Here is a 19,196-nt window from a genome sequence, read left to right as displayed (position 1 = left end):
ATGCCTCTGAGGCCATAGTATTGGGCACAATGGATGTGTTAGAATTCTAGTTGTCTTTCCTTGGCGTTACCTTGATAATAGAATTCAAGATAAGCCTCCCCATGGTCATTTCTGCCCTTCTGTGTGTAAATCTTTGCGACTGTGATGATTAACATAAGGACAGATTGACTTCTGACTGTAGGAAATAAATCACCCCAACTTTTGACAGCAGAGTTAGAAAAAAAAAAAAAAAAGAAAAAGAAAAGATGAATTGGCTTTATTTAGTGGCTTATTGTTTACTGTGATAGCTATTAAAAATAGATAACCAGAGGCTAATAACTGTTAATGGTCCCTTCACTTTTAGAAAAATCAATTGTCAGTGGATATAGCATATATTAATAAATTATTTTGTTTGTAATCTTCAATAACAGTTTAAAAAGTTCACTCCTGAGAGAATGATTTCCTGGAGAACACTTTAAGGTTAGCAGTTACTACAAAGAACAGATTCGTCAGGTGGACATTTTCACTTACATATCATTTTAATAGCTTTCAAAGCCGTATTTAATAATTGTAATAAAATGCACAAGTAATTTATCAAGACTGATAAACTCCTTTACCAAGGACGCTTATATATATTTTTTGAAACTTGTTCGAGAGCCGTTAAATAGATTTCTAAATGTAAGTAATTAAAATTGTATAGTATTGAGTTATTGACCCATCCCGGACTATTAATCAAGCTAAAAAATTCTACAATCAGTGCTCAGCATGCTGAAGCCTGGTAAAATAATAGTATTTGTGTTCAGTGAGGCAAGTAGCCACAATTAAGCACTTCACTTGACAAATGAGAGGGTACACTTTATTTTGCACTTAATTGAATTGTTGTACATGCTCGCTCACCATTGTCTCCTTGCCCTTCATTTTGGTTTCTGGTCTTTGGAGATTATGCATTTGTGGGAGCTAGAGCAATTAAACCTGTTTTTGCCATTGGCTTTCAAAATGCAGCCAGAAACGTCAGGGCCCCAAAGCAGGGGCTTCGTAAGTGCTGTTCATATCCCTCATGACAGATGATTACTCTTCTTAACAAAAATTTTGATAACCAAATTAGAGCCCCGTCAGAGGAGGATATGAACTAGCTTTGAGTGGGGAAGACTCCCCAGGTTTTCTCTTACTCACCAGGCTCTGCCTAAGGAAGCCGTAGAACTTCGGGAGCGAGGACAGAATTTTAATCTCTTTTATGAAAACCCTAAAGTGATTTACTTCTCATGAGCTGGAAAGCCTGTTCTCAGATAATCTTGCTAATTATCAGGTATTTGTCACACCTTCCTTCCATTGGCTTTCCCATCACCGTTCTCCCTCTGTGGACAGAGTGACATCCGTCATTTCGGTGCTGTTTAATCGTTGCTTGCCACAAATTCAACTGGGACGCTGAAGTTTAAGAAGACCCACTGTAGATAAATATTAGTGGATGTGTGTGGGGTGTGCTGGTGTCAAGAGAAAGTACCAGTCGGGACTTCCATCACAGAGACAGATTGGGGTGCACAGCGGTGCTGGTGTGCTGTCAGATGCCCCCACTGGGAGACCCCAAGGCAGTTGAGTATGGAAACACACAAGCAGCTTGCCGCCTTCTCTGCATGTTTACCTCAGAATAAAGTCCTAACCCCGTACAGTGACCTTGGCATTGGAGTGTATTTCCTAGGAGGATAGTTGATCCTGAGTTTTCTGAACGGACAGAGATATTAGCAGATGCTTTCCCTACGCTGAGGATTATGGTGAAGATTAAACTAGATAATTGAGTGTTAAGCACTTGGAAAAGTTAAAAGTGCCACGGAATTATGAGAGACAATTCCATTATCTTCTCTGTAACATTTCTGCTTAATCACACCCGTACCCTCCGTGCTCCCCAAAGCGCCCCAATGTTTGTCTCGGGTTGGGGGAAAAACAAGCCAAGTGAGGGTTCTTGAACCGGGATGGTTGAAACTGACAAGGAATATTTGGGAGTTGAGGTGTTTCGGAAGTCCCGTGAATTGTGTTCCAGGGCCACGCATACGATTTTGGGGACCCAGCTGCCAGAGCCTTCGCGGTGGTTTTAAAACCTGAGAAAATGCCAGTGGGGAGTCTTGGCCCTGGCCTTCTGATGCTGATTTCTGCGGACTGACACAGACAGCAATGACCAGGCAGTCTCTTTGTTTGTTTCAGACCTTACCAGTGTGGTCACTGCTCGCAGTCCTTTTCACAGCCGTCAGAGCTGAGGAACCACGTGGTCACTCACTCCAGTGACCGGCCCTTCAAGTGCGGCTACTGTGGTCGTGCCTTTGCCGGGGCCACCACCCTCAACAACCACATCCGAACCCACACTGGAGAGAAGCCCTTCAAGTGAGTAGAGCCTAACCCTTCACCCCTCTTTCCTCCTAGCCTTTTCCAAGGGCCAGCAGAGAGGCTGGCACCGTGCTGCTCGGCTCAGCCACTGGCGGGAGAAGGCTCTGGAAGGTCAGCATCCAGGATCCAAGAGGACCTCCTTGTTTGGTGGTTGGCATTTAGAGGATGACAGCAGGAAGCCTAGACCCTGATCTTGACTCAGGCTGTGTAGCCATGGCCACAAGATGATCTTTCTGGGTCTCTTTCCTCATCAGTAAATAAGGGAGAAGGAGTAAGTCATTTTAAGACGCTAGTTCCTAGGGGCACCCAGGTGGCTCAGTTGGTTACACGTCTGACTGGCTCAGGCCATGGTCATGCAGTTTGTGGGTACACCATGCTATGTACTAGCAGCGTCAGGCTCCGTGCTGACAGGTCACAGCCTGGAGCCTGCTTCAGATTCTGTGTCTCCCTCTTTCTTAGCCCCTCCCGCACTTGTGCTCGCTCTCTCTCTCTCTCTCTCTCTCTCTCAAAAATAAACATTAAAAGAAAAAGATTCTAGTTCCTGAGGCTCTGTACTTCTAGAATTTAAGCTGAGAGCCCCTGCATAGTGTCATCTTTTGGCCCCCAGCAAGCTTGTGACCATCGGTGAGGTAACCCTGCTTTAGGACATCTAAATAGTGGTCTTGTGGAGAACTTGAAGGTTTTAGGATTCTGGTGAACTATTTCCTCCTCTTCCCCGTCTGTTAAACTGATTTGAATCCGTGACAACAGCCGACCTGTGGCCTTTCCGTAGGCTCTTTGGTCTTTGAATTACCGTGTTGGTGAAACAAAACAAAATAGAGCCAAATACTGGGCACGTCTGAATTCTTGAGGATTCAGAGAACATGGGAAAAGGTGAGCGTGAATTCCGAGGGGTTTGGCAAGGTAAGAGCACCTGAGTGAAAGACTCTTGCTACATCTAGCACAGTCCTGAGAAAAGTGGACATATGAATGACATCAAGATGACCTGTTCATTCACTCACTCAGTCATTCAGTCATTCATTTATCCATGTATGTGTTCATTCCTTCAGCACATACCTACTGAACATCTTCTGTACTAGGCACCCAGCTAGTTGCAAAAGATAGAGAGTTGAATGAGTCTCCACCTCCCAGATCTTTGAAAACCACATAATTTATGGGTGACGCCTAGGTAATAAATAAGGATGATAACGCAGGGTGGAGACTGCAAAAGTGAAGAGCAGTAAGACTTGTATATACAGGTCTGCAAGGTAGCATAGGAGTGCTGTCTGGGAGGGATGATGTTTAAGATATGTTTTGAAGGATGAGTAGGAGTTTTCCAGACATACAGAGGAAAGCGGTATTTCTGGCAGCCCCAGCAGCAGGTGGAAAGGCTTGGGAGTATGAACTAGCGCGTTTGTCTTGGCCTGGTCTGTTGCCTCAAAGCAACTTCACCCGTCTGTGTGATGAATTCTTCTGTCCAGCCCTCTCCATCTCTACTCATTTGCTGCACTGGCTTTCCCTGGTTAAGCAGGAAAATTAAAAGGACTTAGATGTACAGACTATTTACTTTGTGTAGGACAAGATCAACCCAGAAGGGAAATAATTCAAGCAGTAGGTGATGAATCTTGCTCAATCTCAGCCAAGGAGTCTTTGTAGGGTCTCATTACCCATAATTTTCCTTTTGGACCCACTGGCGCGGTATGCCATTGCCATGGTGCTTGGCCCGAGGCTGAGCTTGTCTCACGGTAGCAGAGTCCAGCTCGCCTGGGTCCTGCCTGCCTTGGTGTCTGCCGTCAGAGGGAGGAACTCATCAAAGCCGGTCATCCTTGCTTACCTCTCTATGAATTAGTTACCTTTATTCATCATCCTTAACTCGTTTTCATCCTGGTTTAGTTTATGATATACATGAATAATAAAAATAGTTTTAATTGTTGTCCGTGTACCTAGGTGTGTCTTGTTCACTGTGCAAAAGCATCTGGCTAAGGGGGACAGGAAGAGATCTAAAGTCAGGTCTCCATGGCCCCAGCCAAGCTGCACCCTCTGGGGCTCTGATTGCCCAAAGGGACCACTTTTCCTTCTAATTGACCCTAAGGGCCAGTGGTTAGCACAGGTTCTAGGGTTTGGTGAACTCTGTCATCACCCTGCGTCCTGACCCCTCAACATAGTTCGCACATTCTGGCTTGATCACTGCCCTGGATGTGGACGATGACGGTAGCACATTTCCAGTGCCTTTGAGCAAGAGAGCTTTGCAAAACCAAAGATGCAGGATTGACGATCCTTCCGGCCCCTTACATTAGAGAGGGCAGCCAGACAGACACAGTGCCAGGAATCAGATTGATTTTTATCTTGTTGCTGTGTAAATAGATTTTAGTAATTAATTGAAGAGGTTTCAGGGTCAAAATGCGAAATAGATTTCTATTAATGTTAAGGTGTTACTTATGTGTAACCTTGTTGACTCCACTCAGTTTTTTTTCTCTAACATCCTGTTTTTGTCATGTTGCCAATAGAGTTGCCATTTTAACTTACTTTCAATTCATCAGGTTAATATTTGAGGGGCTTTCATGATTGTATCATTTACTTTTCCAAAAGTATGTTTTTGTGACGATCACGTAATGTCATCTGGGAAGCAAATTACGAAAACCACGAGAGTTAGTTGGATTAGATTCTATGTGCATGTTTTAGTTCATTTTGCTTTTACTTTTACTGGGATGATAGCTACATGCTATATGTTGGGTTGGGTGGTGTTTTATTTTGTTTTTTAGTTCATCAAATCTATATTCCCAGGGGAGAACTGAATGTACGCTGTTTTTAATAGTGCAAGATTTAAACATCTTCTAGGAAATGGAAAGCTAAATCCTTCAGTGTATACAATCACATCGTTCAGGACTGAACTATCCCAGGGGAGTTTTGGGAAGCTTCTCACCATTGCTCACAGATAGCCATCCCATGGACATTTGTAAATATTTTGAAGATACTCTTTTACAAGGCCATAAAACAAACATTCAAAAAAACCTTTGTTGCAGATTAGTCAATAAAACGGATTTCACCGCAACACTTAATTTTACTACTTCACCTAATGGGTATTGGCTTAAACAATGTTACAAAGAAGGAAAAGAACCTCATAAAGATGGAGAATCCTAAATTGTATGCCTTGGGCAGCTTTTACATAGATGCCTCCAATGACTCAGTCTCCAAATTGTCCCACCTGCCCAGGGCCCAGGAGGCTTTTACAGAAGTCTTAAGAGCCTGTCATGACAGGGGAAAGCCCTTTCCAAGTTCTGAAATCTTCCGCTGGAATGTGGGTTTAGGCAGATCAAAATTAGTGCCATCCAGGGGCGCCTGGGTGGCTTAGTCGGTTAAGCGTCCGACTTTCGCTTAGGTCATGATCTCGNAAAGCATTTAAAAAAATCTTAAAAAAAAAAAATCCATGCGAGCAAGAAGAGAATATAATGAAACGTTTTAAGTGTTGAAAGAAAACCCACCAATTTAGAATGTGATGTTCATAAAAATTATTTTTCAGAAATAAAGAATAAATTGGGGCGCCTGGGTGGCTTAGTCGGCTAAGCGTTCGACTTTCGCTTAGGTCATGATCTCGCGGTTCGTGGGTTCGAGCCCCGCGTCCAGCTCTGTGCTGACTGCCCGCTCAGAGCCTGGAGCCTGTTTCAGAGTCTGTGACTCCCTCTCTCTCTGACTCTCCCCTGCTCACGCTGTCTCTCTCTCTCTCTCTCTCCTAGAAATAAATAAAAACATTAAAAAAAAAAATTAGTGCCATCCAAAGAACGCTGGAGAAGATTTGGCATTAAGAGATCAGAGTCTCAGTCTAGGCTTTGCCTCGCAATCTGATTGGCCGAGATCCCACTCCACTATTCCACCCCCAAGCTGTAGGTAGATCATAGGGCTGTTGGCACCCAACTTGGATACAGACTTAGGACTTCTAAAATAAAGGAGCAGATAGGAAAAATACCTATCACGGGAGCATGATGAAGGTCTTGTCTTCTTGTTTGTATGGTGAGACTGGAAGTCATGGCCAAGAAGGAGAGAAAGCAGGACATCATTTCATTTAACGGTTGTTGCCAGGTTCTTTACTGCAAAGAAGAAAGAAGGAAGGAAGGAAGTTAATTGACATCTAAAACTTTTTCTTTATAGTAAGGACTCCTTTCTCCTTCTTCATTCCTAAACATCATCTCTGACATATTCAGGGGGGCGGGGCTGCTCGGCTCTGCCTAGAGGATCCCGTGTGAACTGCTTGATGCCCAGCTTTGGAGTCTGGGAAGACCAGAACTTCCCATAGGAAAGGTCCTTCTCTTCATCTTTGTGAGAAGCAGGGGAAAAATACTCATCAGTACATTTTTATCTCAAGGAAAAACAGATTGGCTCAGTATATATACATAAAAAAACAAACCTCAAAGGATATTCCAAAGAACGTCTAATATTTTAACGAGATTTAGGCACCAGAGCAGATTAAATAAAAAGCACATCAGTATGTACAAGCCATGTGCAATTCGGTCCAGTCCAGGAAGCACTTGGTGACAGTCTGTAGAGGCGTGAAACAAAGCTTCTTGCAGCTTCCATTCTGCATAACGGAACTTGACATCATTTTGGCCTCTGTTATTGTCAGGCCAATGACCATTGTTAGGCTCCCTTTACCTATAATCCAGTCAACTGTCAGATTAAGTAAAGAATGATTTCAAACTTAAAAGGCAATCAAATCTGACTAAGACACTCATTTTCATAGAAACTTGGGGGCTTTCTCTGTGCTGGAATATTTGGATGACTTGCCACGTCATCGTACCTGCAAGGTTCCCTTCATGGCTGTGATGTCAGCACAGTGAGGAAGACCTGTGTGCAAGAGCGTTTCTTGGCCCCCGGCTCATTACCCCCATCTTTCTTTGCTGCTTTTCCTGCTGCATTGCCTGAAGTCCAGGGTTAGAGGTACCCAGTCTCTCACCTGTGATATAGTTCATGGTTAATTAAATGCCAACATGGACAACGTCTAGCTTTGACTTGCAGAACTGAGGTATTTGTGTGGAGTCTTTCTGATGGGTTTTGTTAAACTATGAAAATAACTTGTGAATGGAATCTTTCTAAAATTAAAGGTGATGACTGTAAAATGAAGGCTCTTTCCTTATTTAAAAGATTATTTTTATATCTAACTCCTTTATTTCCTTATTTGGTAGGGAACCAACCCATATAGGTCCACATATCTGCATGTATTTTCATTCATACTTGGAGCAGATCACACTGGAGATGATTTATTTTATTGTTATTTTATTTTACTTTACTTTATTTTATTTTACTTTGTTTTAGAGAGAGAGAGTGTGTGTGCATGCAAGCTGGAGAGAGATGGCGAGGAGAGAGAATCTCAAGCAGCCTCCATGTTTATCATGGAGCCTGGCTCTCAGGACTCAATCTTAAGACCCTGTGATCATGACCTGAGACATGATCAAGAGTCAGACGCTCCACTGACTAAGCCACCCAGGCGTCCTGAGATGATTTATCAGTGAGGATCTTGGAAGTCCTATAGACTGGACTTAGATTTTCTGTTACAATAAGGTATTTCAAGAGAGTAAATATCTAGGAGGCCTCTTAGGCAAACACTTGAGAAAAATTAACTCTCCTCTTAATGTCTCTGTCCAGTCTGGATATTTAATTATTACATATAGACATACACTTTTACCTTATATGAAGCACTAACTTTCTCACTTAGGATTTCTCTATATTCTTATACATAATATTAGAAGGGCAGAAGCGTGACCCAGGTACACGGTCTTTCCTTGTAATTTTCAAACAATTCTCTTTGAAAGTGATTCTTAAGCTCCAGAATTTTTTTGAAAAGGAATTTAATAATTTGAAAGTTTGTCAGCAGTGAAAGGTAGTATATTTTGACTCACTAATCCAGTAACTAATCAGTTCCCTAATAAACAATCAGCAATTCGCTAACATGTCATCAGCACTTCGTAAGCCCCGGAGAGAGGATGAGCTACCGGTGGACGTTAATGAATACACCAAAAATCATTAGCTGATCAATACTTCTGAGTTATATTCATTGAGTTGATAGGTCTGATACATTAAAGCTGACATTATACATTTGTCAAGATCACAGTGCAGTTTTTAACAGTGGAACAGGCTGCAAAAAATATTCCCCGGAAGACAATCAAAGAAACACAACTTCTTCACCCTGACATGGTCAGCAGGAACGGGAGCCCTGAAAAAATCCAAGTGTGATGGTCAAGTCCCAGGCTCTCAGCATTAAAAAATATACAAGGATCCCCAAAGTGGATGGATGTTTTTTTTTTTTATTATCTCTGTGGCTAGACACTTTGTATACAATGTACTTAAAAAAAAGGAAGAGAGAACTTTCCCCCAGATAATGGGGCATGTGGCACATGACGGAATATTGAGGGCTTTGCCTTGAGAGCTTTGCCACAACCCAGTAGTGCAGGGACCTGAGACCAGTGGCTACATTAGTTAAGAGGGTGACAACAGGGTACCTGGGTGGCTCAGTCAGTTGAGTGTCCCACTTCCGCTCAGGTCATGATCCTACGGTTCATGGGTGCAAGCCCCACGTCAGGCTCTGTGCTGATAGCTCGGAACCTGGAGCCTGCTTCGATTCTGTGTCTCCCTCGCTCTGCTCCTCCCCTGCTCATACTGTCTCTCTCTCTCTCAAAAATAAACATTAAAAATTTTAAAAAGAAAAAGACAGCTGTGTGCAGGGCAGTTCTCCTGAATATCCCTTCCTTCAAATGATTGAGAAGAAGACATGAAGGGCCTGGCTGTAGCAGCCACTGTGCCCTATTGGGTGCTCAGCTGGTGCTCCAGGCAGCTCGCGCACGCAGCGTGGTGACAGGAAGTCACTGTCTAGGCCCAGCTTGCTGCTACAGTTTGCCTGTGAGCATGATCATAGACAGCCAGCCAGGAAGTACCACCACCACAGAAAAACTAGAGCCCCTGTTGGAGAGGTGTGTGTGTGTGTGTGTGTGTGTGTGTGTGTGTGTGTGTGTGTGAGAGAGAGAGAGAGAGAGAGAGAGAGGTGTTTATAGATTGAGTGGCCATCAAGCTAGTAAGTGTGTTTCCCGGGAGATGGATTGAGCTCAGGGTCTCTAGGTTACAATTTCCTTTTTTTGTATTTTTATTTATTTATTTTATTTTACCATTAAGGACAGGAGATATTCTTGCAGCAGGTGCCAGTTTGCTTCTCATCAGACACACCGACCCTTCATTATGGCTCCCAGACACCTTCTTTCTATTGTACCTTCTAGAGGCGTGAACCTCTTGAGCCACATAGACGTTGGTCCATCCTGAATGTTTCTGCCTCCCACCCCACCCGCAAACATTCTTCTTGGCCTCAGTTCGGTCGCTGTGTGATACTTCTGCTCGGAAGCAGCCACCCACCTCCACCCCCTACCGTCGCCACAGACTAATGTAGTGCTTCCTCTGTGCTCCACGTCCAGAGGGGACACAGATCTTTGGCCGCTGCACCATGGGGTGTAGCAGCCCCGATTTTAAATTAGCAGCAGGTGAAATTCTATTTGTCATCAATTTCTCTTTGGGGTTACGGAGCAGAAAACTGCAGACAAGCTGCTGCTTTGATGGCTCACTCCTAAAAATCTCTTTTTGTTCTTTATCTATTTGAACTGACAGTGATCAGAGCTGCAGCAGGACAGGGCTCTCTGGAGAAATCACCTTCCCCCTGCCTATTGACAGATCTCTCTGTTCTGCAGCAGACGGGCTTTGTCCCGTCCCGGGCATCCAGGCCTTGGAAGGAGCCACCAATTAAACCTCTTGAGCCGGTAAAATCTGAAGCCACTTTGGAGTGTCTGTTCTCATTAGGCAGGATGAGAGGAAGCCCATCACCCTGAGGGCCCCGCTCCCCTGTCTCAATTTTCTCTCTTGCCTCCACCAGGTGCGAGAGGTGTGAACGGAGCTTCACGCAGGCCACGCAGCTGAGCCGGCACCAGCGGATGCCCAATGAGTGCAAGCCAATAACTGAGAGCCCAGAATCAATTGAAGTGGATTAACTGATTGACTGGTTGGAATTAAACTGCAAGCAAAGTCATGATTAAATGTCATGGACACTTAAGCAAAACCAAAGATTTCCTCTGAGCAACTTTCAATCAGTCCTGGAAAACCAAAAGCAGTAATAAAATAAGTAAGATGTTAAAGAGATATTGATCCTGGCGTGGAAGTCAGACCAGGAAAGAGATTATTTATTTATGACTAGGGATGAGATGTTTCAGTGGACCACAACCTGGGCCGCGTCACGTTTCTGGTCCCACCGTGTATTTGCTTTGTTTCTAAAAAGCTTTTTTAAACTGTAATTTAATACCAAAGGGAGGAATCGTGTGGGTTCTTCAGTTCACACTTGTGACGAAGAACACACAGGGACTTCTTTCTCGTTGCACCTTTTTTTTTTTAGTAGCATGATTCAAGGGGACCCATGTTGTACAGCCCTCTCGGTCCTGCCATTTGGGTTCGCGTGGCCTGATTCGGCCGCCCCAGTACAACCGGAAGCCGGAGCCTCCGCTCAGTCAGTGCCACCATCAGCCCCGCGGGTGGTCCGTTTCTGTGTTGTCCACGCTCCTTTCCGAGCCCGTCTTTACGCCACTCCTTCCGTCCATCCACCCACCCACCCACCCGGCAGCCCAGCCTTGATGCAGAAGAGCCTTGGAGAGGAAGAAAACGGTTTGGTTTCAGAATTCAAGAGGGGGAAAAAAAAAGCGGGGAACTTATTTCGTCCTGTCAAGATCTCAGAAACATTTAAAATGTACAGAGCTTCATAATTCAGTATATTGTTCCGAAGCAGCTAGTGGAGACGATTTTGTTTTCAATAACATTTTAGCTTAAAAAAAAAACAAAAACAAAAACAAAAAATAAAGTTCTTCGGTATGAAGCCAAAATGTAAGGTCCTAGGCTCCCAGGAATTTTTTTCGTTGTGTCTATGATAGTGTTGAATCCATGAGCGAAAAGGGTGCCTAGCCTCATTGTCAACGCCCTCTGAGGTAGTTTCATCGTCCTTCCTTTTGTAGGTCCTGGGAAACCCCGTTACTCATTACTGAGTGTCAGAGGAGCATTTCTGCAAAAATAAGGGAAAACAGCCCAGACCAGGAAACAATGAGTGGTGGGGACGGGGTTGTGATTAGAATAGACTCCCCGGGTACAGCTCATCTTATCAGTTGGAATTACCTGTTCGTCTCCTCTGGCCCTTGATAGTACTCTTCTCTCGTCGTTAATGTGTCGGAAGAGGAAAGATGGTGCACGTCATTTCACCGCCCTTTGATTGAGTGCAAGGGAAGTGAGCAAACGTCGGGTAGCCTTTTGGCGGTTTGACCCTGGTAACGTCACATTGGGTCCATATCCCGCCAAACGATCCATTCCCAGGAAGAGCCGGTGGCTCCCATGCCCTTGTCTGTTAACTCCTGGCCTCACGGTGGAGGCCAAGTCTACTTTGTAGATTTCTTGATCACATGATGGCAGGACACAGCCTTTTAAGGAATGCTGTCTTTCTGTCTTTTAGCACTCCCAGGGTCTTCCCTTAGCAAAAATACGAGACACAGAACTGGCTGCTGAAAGGCACTCAAATCCGTCCTCATGGATTTGGTTCTCAGAAAGTCTTCCTTTACTTTTCATTTTGCCTTCCTGTCCCTGAGCCCCCACCTGCCATGATTAAACTGGGAGTGCAACCGGGCCTCGTTAATTGTGTTTGTAATTGATTTATATATACATGGTTACGAAACAAAACTGAATCGAGTACACTTGAAGATCTGATGGGCTTTAAGGGATTCATGAACTGGGTCGTGTTCCATCTGGCAGACAGAGAGATCCTTCCAGGATTTGGACTAAGCAGGAGGTTTTTGTATGAAGAGCGCAGGGGGAGGAAGTTGTCAGCAAAAGAAAAGGAAGGATTCTTGCAGGTCAGGACATCTTTTTTTTAGGGGGAAGGGAACTGGCAGGATTTTTATCATGCAGGTTACCTCATTAGTGCTGGTCGGGAAATTGCAGATTGACTCTCAAAAGGTTACATTCGTGCTTTCGGTTGAAATTGTAATCAAGTCTTGGTTGGCTCTTGGCCGGTGGGGGTGGTGGGCAAATGACTCCATTTCAGGCTTATTATTTCTCTTTTTGATAATATATCTGCATCTCAAAATAATCTCTAACATGGCTCCAAAGAGAAGTTTGAACAATTGTGACCTCCATGGTCCCATATGATGTAGACTGTTGCCTCAGTTCTTTCTGGCTCTTTGTCATGGAACTCATAGGCATTCTGTGCTGCTCTGTGACTGTGGCTGATTGAAAGTATTCCCTCTGGTAGATAGGAGTGTGTTTTGTTTCACAGTTCCTTGTCTGAAATGTTGGAGGCATTTGCCAAAAACAGTGTGCCGTTGGGAAGGGTAGAAAGAACACGGAGCCATGTTAACCTGAAACCTATAAGAACACGTCAGATTGGCTGCACAGAGGAGGAAGCTGTTCCATTTATTATTAAAGCTGACATGTTTGGTTGTACATTTTGAGCGTGACAAAAAGGGACTCATCTGTATGTCCCCAACAATTTTTTCAGTGAGGAAAATCGGTGCTGCCATTTTCTGTCTTTCACAATGGAACACACACAATCCTCAGCTCCCAGGGGCTCCACATGCACGATCGAGAAAACATCACTCCTCCCTTGTTATCTGCCATGGGACGTTGCCATGACGGGGGGTCCCCGCCACTCTCAGGGTTTTGCCCCTGACCCCAAATTCCCACTTCATATGGCGGCAGCCTTTTTAATCCGGAAGATTCTAGCTTTCTGCTCCATTGAAACCTATTTTTCTCCTTTTTGGAAAGGGAGATGTTTGGTATGTATTTTCCACCAAACTTGGTTCAGAAGTATTTTGTTTTGAACGAATAGAAAATTGAGGGTGTCCCTAATGTTCACATGGGTGAGCCAATGCCAGCTTCCAGCAGACTAGCCTGGGCTGTCTGTTTGTAAGACAGACCTTCACCTGTAAGTTGACTTGAAGTCCTGAAGCAGGTCCAGATGTTATTTGGGTCCTAAATGCTTTTAATTGAAGTGTGTGCCACGGAGGAGATTTCTCCTTAGTATCTCCTATCTATTGCTTTAGTGTTTCTATTTAAAACTGACAGATACTCAGGATACTGCAAATGGGTGGCAGAAACTGCAGTCATAAAGATTTGCCAGTTTACCAGCTGAATGAATTTAGCAGCTTTCTAATTCATTATAGTGCAAAGAGCATAAGAGCTCTGAATCGCTTGGATTGGGGGAGGCTCTCAGCCGAATCAGTATTTGAGTCCTTAAGCTTTCCGTGATTACCCTCTTCTATCGATGGGGAGCACTTTTTATTTCCAGAATGAGATGTACTATCCTCACACATGCCCATTTGTCTAGCTAAGAGCCTAAGCCAAGGGGAAATGCCAGATGGGGCTGCAAAAGTAACATTTCTAGAAAAATCTCGTAACTGGAACTAAAGCCAAATATTTTCCCCAGGAAATGTGCTTGATTTTTTTCAACCTAACCTTTTTGTTTTAGTTGTTTTTATCTTTCAAAATGACTTTTTTTTTTTAAAGGAGAAGATAGACTTTTACAGAGTTATCGTGTGGATAATTAAAGCTGTAAAACTAAATTTGTATAGTTTATATCATTTGATTCAGTTAGTAAATATTTATTGAATGTCCATTCAAGTGCAGCCTTTTTGGTGGAAAAAGGTTATGTGGATACTGCAACAGGAAAAAGATTATGACACAACTTCTGTCCTCACCAGGCTTACAGTTTATTGTTACAACTGAAAAACTTCATTCTAGTCGAGATATAGAAAGAGTTACTAACATTTTTACCAACTCATCTATTTTTTTCATCAGTTGGTTGGTTCCTGGTGTCATTCATTTACTCAGCAAATACTTTGTGAACTTTTAGTTTGAAGAAGCCTTTTTAAAAATTATTTTAAATGTATTTTGAGAGAGAGAGCATGAGCACGAGTTGGAGAGGGACAGAGAAAGAGAGAGAGAGAGGGAATCCTAAGCAGGCTCCATGCTGTCAGTTAGCATGGGGCTCGATCCCACGAACTGTAAGATCATGACTTGAGCCAAAGTCAGATGCTTAACCGACTGAGCCACCCAGCTGCCCCAGTGAACTCTTTCTTTTCTTTTCTTTCCTTTTTTTTTTTTTGTATAAAGGGCCCCTTTTAGGTGTTGTTCACTCTAAGGGGCCATATTGAAGTGATTATTGGTGAGAAAATTTTATTCTCTTCGCAAGTGGCTGGCTAGTAGCATGGGGACTTGAGTCCTTGATGCTGTTATTTTAGTGAAGTCACAGAAGTTGTCCCAATTACAAGACTCAAAGAGATATAAGTGCAGCTAGGGACCAGAAGTCTTAATTAATCAAAACCAATTAAGATGAGCCACTACATGGTCTTCGGTTGACCCACTGGGCTACTTAGCGTCTGTATCAATGTACCAGGACTGGAGGCAGGGTGTTAGAGTTTTTATGACTCTCTTACAGGGATAAGGCAGCAAATCCGGGCTGGAGTTGGTCAGGCAGGGAACTCTGAAGCCCCTGCGTGTGTCTGAGCAGCCTCATTGGTGACGAGACATAGCAATACAGCCCTTGTCTCCACTGTGTGGCTGTGGTGCTTTCAGAGATGAGGACCCCTAAATGGTACCCAGGTGTCTCAGTACGTCAACGTGGATATTCACCTTTGGTTTCAGAAGAATAGTAGTTGGGTTAAATTTGTTTGGGGACCTCACTATCAAGCTCTTCATGACACTGAAACTAGATCTTTCTCTAGTGGCACCACTTTCCCAGGCCTGGGGTCTCTGGTGCATCGTCGCGAAACTCATTGCTAGTAATTGGTTGTCAGAGTTGTTCCTGCGAGGAGCTAATATTTCCTTGAGGTTCGTGGGAGAAGTAGCGTCATTCCTGTTGTAAGTGTGCATTGCTTTAAAAAACGAAACACAAGTATCTGTTGCATTGTTTAACATGGAAAACAGGATCCGTCTAAAAGAGCAGGGCATTTCCAGAACAGCCTGAGTTCACTGGGTCACTCGGAGCGGGCCCAGGCAGCCTTGTGTTTTTGGAGCGAATCTGTCATTCTCTCGTTAAGACTATGTTTGCCTGCAGGAATCGGGCACATAACCACACACTGTCAGAAAAGTTCGTTTCTGTCTTCCTTCCTCCGTGTGCATTTAGTTTTATCTCCCATAACCTTTACCAGTTCCTGACATCAAATCCTGAAAGGTCCTGAGACCCTGAGAGATGTGCTTCTCTGAGTGATAACAGCGCATTCCAGAAATGTCATTCATGTGTCAGGAGCCTTTCAAGGCTAAGATGTTCGGAGGCATTTTATGAAGTGACTGGATGTTTGGATACTTATCCACCCAAGACTGTGAGGTTTCTCCATCACTAATACTTATCTGAGCTACTACCAAATAACAACATAGAGTCCTGGGAAGAGCCACATTTCAGACCTTCTCAAGATTAAATTCTCCAAACCCAGTGATCAGCTGTCAGGAACAACTGGTCAGGGAAGAAGGCTTTTGCTTTACTTGTGGAAGCCTTGTGTCAGACGTTTAGCTGTAATTTATGGTCCTGTTTAGCAATGAGAGTATTTATTTAGTTTCTTCTTTTAAGTAATCGGTGTCGGATAGTTCATCGGGTCAATATAAAAGACAATAAAAAATATGTCAGAAAACAGAGCAGAGATGTAAAACTATTGAATTATCTTCCCTCTGTATTGGGAGGCTACTGTTGTACTTAGAGAAGAATCTGTTGAGTACATTTTAAAAGGAAAATAAAATGAGTGGGGCACCTGGGTGTCATTCGATGAAGCAGCCGACTTTGGCTCGAACCACGATCTCACAGTTCGTCAGTTCGAGCCCCACATCGGGCTCTGTGCTGTCTGCGTGAAGCAGCTTTGGATCCTCTGTCTCCCTCTTTCTGCCCTTCCCCAGATCTCTATTTCTCTCATAAATAAATAAATGTTAAAAAAAATTAATAAAATGAGCTTATTCTCCACATGTTGACATGAATAATGAGAGCAACTTTTATTGGGCAGTCACTATTAGCCACTTCTCATTGCTTGACTTGGATTATCTAATTTAATCCTCAGTAACTCTTTAACAAAGATAGTATCATTATCCTCTTCTCCTGTGTACGTAATCTTGGTAGCAGCTTTACCATCTCCCCCCTCCAAAACCACATAACAGTAATTTTTCAAGAGGGAAAACCTTTATTCAAAGCTGCTTTTTGAGAACAAGAGCTACATAAGTGTGGTGTGTTTGTAAAATGTGTTTCTGAAAACAGTGCTGAGATGCTCTTAAAATACATATCATGGTAGGAGCATCTGGATGGCTCCGTCAGTGAACGTCCGGGACTCTTGATTTCAGCTCAGGTCATGATCCCAGGGTCATGGGATTGACCCCCAGGTTGGGCTCTACATTGAGCGTGGAGCCTGCTTAAGATTCTCTCTCTTCCTCTGACCCTCTCCCCACTCATGCACACACATACTCTCTCTTAAAAAAAAATATGTGTGTGTGTGTGTGTGTGTGTGTATTTATAAATATTTATATAAATATTCTAGCTGCTGATTTTGTAATCGCAACAGCAGCGTTTCAAATATCCCATTGCTGGCAGGCATTGTTTTTGTTTTTCTGTACACACAACTAGAAGTCCACATTAAAAGAAAGAGAATCCTCTCAAGCATGTGATACACACTGGAGATGAATGGCAGCAGGTGAGAAGGCTGGTGATGTCCGGCAGTGGCCAAAGGAGGGGGAGGCTGGAACACTATTGACAAGCGAAAGCGAAAACACATCCTGAACGGGGCTAAGCCAAATCCAGTTTTCTTCCTTTGTTCTGACGAAATGCTAAGTGAGTTACTTTGCAGGCATCAGTGGAGTGATTATGTAGTTGTGGCCATTAAGAATCTGGGTGTGTGTGGTTAGTCTGTTGGCTGAAAGCAGCGAAGGACAAAGGTTGGAGTCAGTATAGGTTTGGTTCGCCAAAGGCACAGACGACTTGGTTACATGCGTGAGGTACTTAAGGAACCAGTTCATGTTCTTAGGCACAGCCCCGAGACTCCTTGTGAGGTGTGTTCAGAAAGTAAGTTGACAACATTTCTCCATGAGCTGACTTTATTACAAGGCAGTTCTTTATCACGGGGTTGAAACTACAAGGTATGCTATGTTTTCCCCAAATTCAGATTTTAACAGGCATAGTTGTGGGTCACGGTGATGAGCAGTTTCCCCCCTCAGTCAAACGTGGTGAGTTCCAGTTGGTATTTCCTTGCTTACAAGACATCTCTCGTTGCCATTCTCCCCCAAAGCTTGGCATATCACTCCTGAGTGAAAACAGTCTTCGTAGAAACTTCAACCAACTGGGGGTATATTGCTACAGCAGAATTTTGTTTGTTTGTTTGTTTTAATCCTCCTACAGCAGATGATGACCACATGTCAGGGAGAGCAGCCATTTAGACCAAATGTCCACGTCCTCACACTGTGGTTCCCCATTTGATCATTTGCTAATTGTTAAAAATCCACCCTTGTGGACTTCCTTCCTCTGAACCATCCAGTACGCATACTCGAGTTTGCCTGCTTGGAGAGGATGCAACAGAAAAACCAGAGGCAAAGCCAAACTTCATCTCCTGGGAAGTTCTGAGTACCTGCAAGAGGCGCTTCCTCCGGTACAAATTCAAATGCTGGGGCGGTGACTCCGACACAAAGGAAAACTTTGGCTCAGATCAGCATAATTATTTTGGAAACCTGATGTCCCCAAGTTAATTTATTTTCTGTCAACGGAAGGCATCCAGTCTTGTATCTTCCTAATAGAAGTGTGGTATTTAAATGCTGTCAGGGCACTGTGTAAAATTTCCTCAGTATGTTAATTTAAATGTAATGCAGATGCTTCCCATTGGAATAGAATCTGTCTCTTTCTCTCTGACTTCCCACCAAATGGTTAGGGTTCATGCTCAATTTCAGTTCTTCTTTTTGAGGTTTGGAAAGGTTAAACAAGTCAGTCAAGAGAATGAGGAGGGAAGCTCACTGTGGTATTGTGTGCTGGCTCTAAGGGCCACTTAAAGGACAGGACTGACTCTTGCAGTTAGAATGGTAAGCAATTTGTTGATGCTTATAAATCTTCCTAAATTCACATCTTAAAAAAAAAATACAAAGGACCCATGAGATCATACACACTGCTGTATTCTTAGGACCGAATCTCCCAGGATTACATTGTGTTTAAATGAAAAGCAGGCACACATTTAGAGATAATCGGCCAAGGAATGTAAATACATTGGATTCATAAAACAGGCCTGTGCCAACTTGGATGTGTCCATGCGCTCTGCCTTTCCAGCCCCATGTTGGTCATTTCCCCAAGTGCAAGCTGTTCAATCCTAGAATTCGTCAACAAATGGATTCCGTGGTAGGTGTCAGCCAGTTCTTCTTGGGGAAGTGTAAGCTGGAAAATGGAATGAGGAAGCTTGTGGAACTGGCTAGCAGAATGACTGTCAAAACTCATTCCTGTGGCTTATTTGGTCTTTGAGAGATGGCTCTTTTCCTCGCTCCTGGGTTTGCCTGCTCCACTTGCTCAACCAGGTTGGGTCCACTATCAAGGAAACTTAATAGGCAGAGGTCCAGCCCTGGTCGTACTGTAGAGTGGACTTAGTTTTTTTTTAATCTCTGGCCTCTATTAGCCTCAGAGTAGCCTGGGTCTGTGATCCTTCTGAGTGTCCTGGGCCTCCAGGGCTCACAATCAGAAAGCCACAGCCAGCTGTTTGATTTACCCCTTGTTCTGTTAGAGAATGAAGTTCCACTTGGCTCAGAAGAAGCATGTGAACCTCAAGGGACATCAAGGAAAACCCTGAGGCTACAGTGGAATG

At 43.7% G+C, this 19,196-nt stretch overlaps 1 protein-coding gene across 1 annotated transcript in view; it reads left to right on the top strand.

Annotated features, from left to right (window-relative positions):
* The window catches only part of PRDM6 (PR/SET domain 6), a 108,162-nt gene extending 96,967 nt beyond the window's left edge, over nucleotides 1–11,195 (top strand). The window contains exons 7-8 of the mRNA XM_039253417.1: nucleotides 2,176–2,352; nucleotides 10,238–11,195. Of these exons, the coding sequence (XP_039109348.1) occupies nucleotides 2,176–2,352; nucleotides 10,238–10,352 (292 nt within the window). The 3' untranslated portion in view covers nucleotides 10,353–11,195. The remainder of the gene's footprint in view (nucleotides 1–2,175; nucleotides 2,353–10,237) is intronic.
* Nucleotides 11,196–19,196: the final 8,001 nt, after the last annotated feature.

Source organism: Hyaena hyaena, unplaced genomic scaffold (assembly GCF_003009895.1).
Source record: "Hyaena hyaena isolate Hyena2069 unplaced genomic scaffold, ASM300989v1 scaffold_453, whole genome shotgun sequence".
In the NCBI taxonomy this organism is placed as follows: domain Eukaryota; kingdom Metazoa; phylum Chordata; class Mammalia; order Carnivora; family Hyaenidae; genus Hyaena; species Hyaena hyaena.
The sequence above is the reverse complement of the archived record's forward strand: the minus strand, read 5'-3'. Positions and strand labels throughout refer to the sequence as shown.